The 6,850-nt window shown below is 39.7% G+C and overlaps 1 protein-coding gene across 1 annotated transcript in view; it reads left to right on the top strand.

The window, feature by feature from the left end:
* The first annotated feature begins 3,119 nt into the window (after window positions 1–3,119).
* The window catches only part of LOC123244601 (calcium-activated chloride channel regulator 1-like), a 68,167-nt gene continuing 64,436 nt past the window's right edge, over window positions 3,120–6,850 (top strand). Inside the window, exon 1 of the mRNA XM_044673120.1 lies at window positions 3,120–3,278. Coding sequence (XP_044529055.1) covers window positions 3,120–3,278 — 159 coding nt within the window. The remainder of the gene's footprint in view (window positions 3,279–6,850) is intronic.

Raw genomic sequence — 6,850 nt, 5'->3', positions numbered from 1 at the left:
TGTTACTGAGACAGAAAGTAATGGTTTAAAATACTCAGTGATTACTTAGATATCAAAAGGAAATTGTCAATTATTTCTAGAGAGAGGAATAACAGCCAGTCCCCTTCCTCAGCTCCTGAAAGGCACATCAGTCACAGGATCATGGATTTAAAACAAGAATACATAGAGGTCATGCAGTACAGCTCCCTCATTTTACATATGAGAAAACTGAGGCCCAACAGGCAAATGAATTAACCAAAGTCACCCATGTCAAGAGCCTGAATTTGAAACCAGATCCTTAGAATAGCAACTTTCTTTCCTCTGTGCTAGACATTTTAAGGAGGACACAGCAATGGAGTATATGCCTGGGATCCAAGAGTCTGTTCAGTTGCTAGGAAAGCAGGCCCTTGGGATCCCAAGCCCACCCTCTTTCTGCCTCCATCAGATTTGGTTGGGCTTAGCATGGTGACATGACTCTGTCCCCTCAAGGCCTCCAGGGAGAGCTGAGGGAATAGTCTATGGAGCAGCCAGATGAGAGATTATTTTTGCTAGACTTAAAAGATGACTTTAGTTAAAACAGAAACTTGGGGTCTGGTGGGGAGGAATGGAAGGAATCTGGACCTGTGGTTTCTCTAGCTTGGAGAAATGTTAGTGTTTCAACCACTACAGTTTGGCACCTTAGGAGCATAGATTTAGAATTGGAAGGGCCCTGAAGCTGTCTACCTAATTTACAGATGAGGAAACTGAGGTCAGGAGAGACATGATTTACCTAAGGTCCTCCAACTATTTAATAGCTGAGGCAGGCTTTAGCCAGGCATACAATTTCCTCCCTCTTAATAGTAATGTCAATAACAATAGCTGACATTTATATAGCAATTTAATGTTTGCAAAATGCTTTTATAGAGAGAGAAATTAAACCAATTATCTCATTTGATCTTCACAACTCCATGGAATAGAATGTTCTCAGCTGCTCCCACCCCCCACTCCCAGCTGCTGCTGCTGGTTTGAAGGCTCACTAGGGTGAGCAGGGAGGGGGGACAATCTTACAGAACCTTGTCAGGAAGGTCTCTCAGCCCATTTTCCCTTTCCATTTCCCTGGTTCTTTTCACAATGCTGGTTTGACTGTAGGGGCCCTTAGTGTAGTCTTCCAACCCAACAGGGTCTGGGAAATGGACCCTTTTCCTCATTAGAATACATATATTTGTACATTATGGGGCAGTACTGAAGAGTATATTCTCAATTCACTGGTCCTGTTTTGAATGGATTTATGCTGAGCTAGAAATGCTCCCCACATTTCACATCTCCTGGTTCTACATGGTTTATAAATAGGCAAAGAAATTAATATATTTTTCATTTGAAGACTGGAATTCATACTCAATATCTCATTGTTCAATTACCAAAAGTTTTGGCCAGATTAGCTAGTAGGAGAAGGATTTGAAGAACTGGCCCCTGAACCCCACCAATAGGGATAAGCAGAGTTGAGGGACTTGCTAGAATCAGAGTGAATCAGTGACTGAACCAAAATTTGAGATTAGTTGCAAGGCTTCCAACTCCAGTGCCATTATGGTCTCAATGGGCAGAGGTTGCCAGTGAAAGCAGAGGCCAGGAAGAGCAGCAACAAAAGATGAAGCCATAGGGCAAGTGCTAGCCAGTAACAGGCTGGCAGACACAAGGAATGGCAGTCAGAAAACATGCTTTGCCATAAAACTTCAATATCTGGCTCATTTGTTCAAGTCCTTTGAAACCTTTCTTCAACATAAGAAGTTCAACATCCCCATCACCTCCTGACCAGAGAAGCTGATTCATATGACTCCATTTTCTTCTTTCCCCCTTTTCAGGTACATTTTTCTTTTTTATGATCTTGTTTGCTGCATAGAGAAAATCATTCTGACTTTCTATCCAGACCTTCCACCTAGCCTAGGGCATAGGATCAAAGAGTCATGAATGTCCATTGAATGAATACTATTATCTTCCTCACGGGATTGTGGTCAGGATCCAGTAAGATAATAACAATATTCAGTAAAGGGCATGGCAGATGTGAAATCTATCTAATGTGAGATTCTTGAACTTTTTTGTTTCTTTGACCCCTTTGGCAATCTGGTAAAAAAAAACAACTATGGATTTCTCAGAATCGTAGTTTTAAATAATTGAAGGAAATCCACAGTTTCAGGTATGGGATAATGACAATAAAGATGTCTTTTATTTTTCCATTAGAGTTTTTGGACTCCCTGAAATCTATCCGTGGACCTCAGGTTAAGAACCTTTGTACTATTTAGATGTGTTATTATTATTGTTATTATTGTTGTTATTTCCCATGTTGTTAGTTCCCATGTTGTTAGTTCCCATAAAGTCACTTAATATTACATTATCATAACATTTATAGTATATTTTAATTTCCCAAATTACTTCCCAACATTAAATTTTTTAATTTAATTAATTAAAATTAATTAATTAATTAACATTAATATTTTAATGAAAATACACATTATTCTATCACCAAACCTGTAAAGTAAATATATTTACAATAAATTCTTGTCACTTTAAAAAGTAATCGTAATTTAAAATTTATTATTATTCTTATTATTAACAATAATCTCCACCATTATGATTTCTTAGCCATGCCATTGACTCTGAGCTCTTAAAGTCCATTGCCAGTATGTTTATCCTTCTTTTTGAAAAGAACTAATGACAGCATATTGTGAACTGGATTTAAATACATCAGAGTTGTACAAAGTTGTTGTCCTCACTCTCCTAGAGACACTGAAGTGAAATGGCAAGACAAAGGGTCATTGGAACAAATTTTTCTCATCCACCTATTCCTCTTACATACAAATAAATAAATAAATACACACACATACATATATGTACATATACATATGTAAAATATTTGCTTTGGCAATGTTTCTTAATGATGATCATAAGCAAGCCAAAAAAAACCTTTTTTTGTGTGTGTGTGTCATTGAGGTGAGTTGTTTCTGGCAGAAAAAACCAACAACAATAGAGTTGTATTTCGTTGGAAATGAGGTCAAAGTTCAGTATGTTGGTGCTGATAACTTTGAAGAGCATATATATAGTGGCAAAAGGTAGTAAGTTTCCTAGACAGGTTTTTTGCCAAGTAAGAACTGGACACGGCACCAGTCATGGTGTCATTTAAAATGCTTGTTTTAATCCTGGCTCTATTTCTGCTTCAGAGGGCAAACACATCCCTCATTAAGCTGAATGGCAGTGGCTATGAAGACGTGGTCATTGCAATTGACCCAAATGTACCAGAGGATGAAAAACTTATTCAGCATATAAAGGTAAGAGGGGTTTTATATGTTTGCTTTTTAGTTTTATTTGTATTTTGAAGAGTGTGTGTACGTGTGTGTGTGTGTGTGTGTGTGTGTGTGTGTAAGGGGGGGGTCTTTTTTGGCTATTTTTTATTTGAAAGCAATCTTAAGATTTCATAGGCTTACAAATTCCACATGAATTGATAATAGGATGTGGCAAGCAGGAAAACTAATACAATCCTTTAAAAATATTTTTATTGAAGCTTCTTTATATTTACATTAGTTTTAAAGGGGAGAGAAGGAGATCTTTTTTCAGAAAAAAACTAAGTCCTATTCATGGCAAATTCTGGCACAGAATACAAAGACAGAGCCAGCTAATACATTTGGAAGAGTTATGTGAGCTGTTTTGCCATCCCTACCACAAAGAAATGCCAGTCTCTTCATGTTCCATTTTCCTAGCTTGGGGATCTTGTAACCCACAGAAGGGGAAGTTCTTTGGTTCCTGATAGAAGTCACTGTTATCATAGCTTCACTAGGACAAGGCAAAGGGAATTCTGCTGCTGTTACCTGCCAGATGCCCAGGGAATTCCATATTCTTTTCCACCCATGACAGAAACTGAAATGATTCATCATTCTTGTTTTGCAGTTACTCATCTGTGTTCACTTTTCCCACAGTAGAGAGAGTTCTTTCAGGGCAGAAACTGTTTTCCTTTTGCCTTTGGCTTCCCTGTGTCTAAGACAGTGCTTGGAACATAACAGATGCTTCAGAAATGCCTGTCATCTAATGTAGGCATTTGAGGTGTTCCCATCACAGCTGACATTTATACATCATTTTAAGAGTAGCTAGGTGATCCAGTAGAGACAGTTCCAGGTCCGGAATCAGAAGGATTTGAGTTCAAATCCAGTTCAGACAATTACTAGCTATATGACACTAGTTTGCTTTAGTTTCTCACTTGTCAAAGGAGCCAGAGAAGGAAATGGCAAACTATGCCAGTATCGTTGCTAAGAAAACACTACATGGGGTTATGAAGAGTCAGACATGATTGAACAACAACAATAATCCCATTAGAAGGGGTTAGGTAGAAAGTGTAAGCATCAAACCTTCATTATACAAATAAGGAAACAGAACCAGAAAGGCTAAGTGACTTCCCTAAGAACACACAGCTAAATGCCAATCAAGCATTCATTCCATGACACAGTAATATCTCTCATTAGCCCATGGTTCTTGTAAGGTTTTTTGTTGAGTCGTGAATTCCTTGGGTGGCCTGGTGAAGTCCCTGGACTCCTCAGAATGTTTGTAAATGCATAAAAAATACAGAGGACTTTTTAAAGGAAACCAAAGGTTAGTGTAAATAGGGATGTGTTGTGGTTTTTTCTTCCTCTAAGTTCAGGGACCCTCTGAAATTCAATGGCTCTAAATTACAAATCCTGTTCTAGAACAAACCTGTAAACTTCAGGCTAAGGGAAAACAGGACACTGCCATTTCTTCCAAGAGTACCTGGGACTAAAAACAAACAAAGCTAAAAGAGCCTAGAGACTGAAGAGCATATTCAGAGAGAGAGATCTGACATTTTAAGAAACCTGGTTTGTTGTCAACTCAGTTCATTCTAGATAAAAGAAGGGAACTGTCCAGTGGCTCCAGAACAAATACTGTCAGGAAGTAAAGACCATCATGCATCGTCCACCATTACCACCTTCTCCACATAGTCTGAATGGTCAGCAGGCCCTTCATGGAGGAGAGGGAGAGAGGGAGCAAGGACATCCAGCAGAGGGAAGGAGCTCCAGGACAACAACTGGGACCAGATTCTCTCTCCCCCAACCATGGCCTCCAGCATCAGTTTTTCTGAGGCTGCAGTATAAGTAGTATAAGTGATTATTCTGATGTTGGTGATTTGATGGGCTGCCTTCCTCTCTTTTCTGAGACTGATTTCTGCAGAGCAGAAGCCCTTTGTACTCCCATACTTAATGCTGGGTCCTAGGCTCTGGGAAATTCCACTCTTCCCACAGCAAGGATGAACTGTCTCCCTGAGCGGCCCTTGGTGTGCCTCTATGTGCCTCTCTACCTTCATAAATGGACTGACTGGGGAGGCTGCTGGAGGTGACAAACCCTTGTGAGAACAGGCCCCAGAGAGGGATAATTGGGTTTCATCTCAAACTATGCCCCTCCTCTTTCATCCAGAGAGCCTAGTATCTGTCCAGGTAGCAGAGGAGTGATTTGGTATTCAAGGCTTGGTCTGTGGGGTCAAAGTCCAACGCCCTTCCTCACCAATCTGGGGCCAACCTGCCTGATACACTCAAATCCCTCCTCCTCCTTCTAACATACTCATGAAGCCAACACTACTTTTTACTTTATTTCATTTCAATGCAGTCGGTATCATTTATTAAGTTCCCACTAGATCCAGGCACTGTGCCGAGTTCTGGGGACACAAAGGAAGGTAAAAGACAGTTCCTGCTTTCCAGGAACTCATAGTCTAATGACAACATGCACACAATGATGTCCAAGAAAATCATATGGAAATGCAAATGATTTTTGTGGGTTTATTTTATATCCTGTGACTTTGCAAAAGTTATTTTTAAAGTTTTTTAGTTGATTTCTAGGATTCTCTAAGTATTCCATGTAGTGCAGAGAAAGAGGGGTCATGACAGTTTTTCAAGCTTTGGCTGAGTTCTGAAATCAGTTAGGAGTTTAGAATCTTGAAGGAAAGTTTCAGTTGGTTTGGGGATCTCGTGGAGAGAGAGTCGGACCAGCTGAGCTGCTTCCTTGCCTATCTGAAGAATTGAAAATTTAGCCTAGCTTTGGAATATTTATTTAAGAATTGTTAGTTTAGATAAACCCTTTGTATTTTCATACCCTACCTTATTTCCTACCTTCCTTCCCTTCCTTTAAATGTCTGTGGAGTTAATAAGGAGAGTAAATCAGAGAGTAGTTCAAGTCTGTGAGGGGTTTAATTATAATTTGGCAGTATCTTATCTAGAAAGGTTAGTTAGTCATCATTTTATTCCTTTTAGATTGCAAGAGCACCTTGAGAGCTGAGCTAAGGCAGGACCTTGCTCAGACCCTATCTCTGCCTCCCTTCCCCCACCTGAGGTTTCTTTAAACAACTGTTAGGGCTTCCTCAATCCACTTTCCTGACAAATCAACCTTATAAGACAATAAACCCTTTTGTGTTTCAACAGACCTGTTAGTTACTTTGTCAGTTAATTAGTAAGAGAGGGAAGAAGAGGAATAGAACCAACATACTCTGGGCTTGAAGGGAAGCCGGGTATCCATCTTGAAGGAAGGTGTAACTTCAAAACAAGTCCCTTCCTGTGAAATTAACTAAAGCCTGTAGTTAATTTCAGTTCATTCTATTTCCTTCAGTTTGTCCTGCTGTCTTTGCCTGTTTAGATTAATTCATCCTCTCCCTGAAGATCTTTGTTCCCTTCAGTACTATACTCCCTGACTTCAGCCCCATATTATATCCTGAATCTCCCTATTCCCACTACCTGTAACCCATATTACTTTCCTAGCAAGTCCCTGACAACCTCCCTTCAAAATCCCCTTTTACCACCCACCTTTCCTCAAATATTCTCCTCATTACATCTGGCGAGCCAAGTCAAAC

This window comes from Gracilinanus agilis, chromosome 4 (genome assembly GCF_016433145.1).
Source record: "Gracilinanus agilis isolate LMUSP501 chromosome 4, AgileGrace, whole genome shotgun sequence".
Taxonomy (NCBI): Eukaryota; Metazoa; Chordata; class Mammalia; order Didelphimorphia; family Didelphidae; genus Gracilinanus; species Gracilinanus agilis.
The sequence above is the reverse complement of the archived record's forward strand: the minus strand, read 5'-3'. Positions and strand labels throughout refer to the sequence as shown.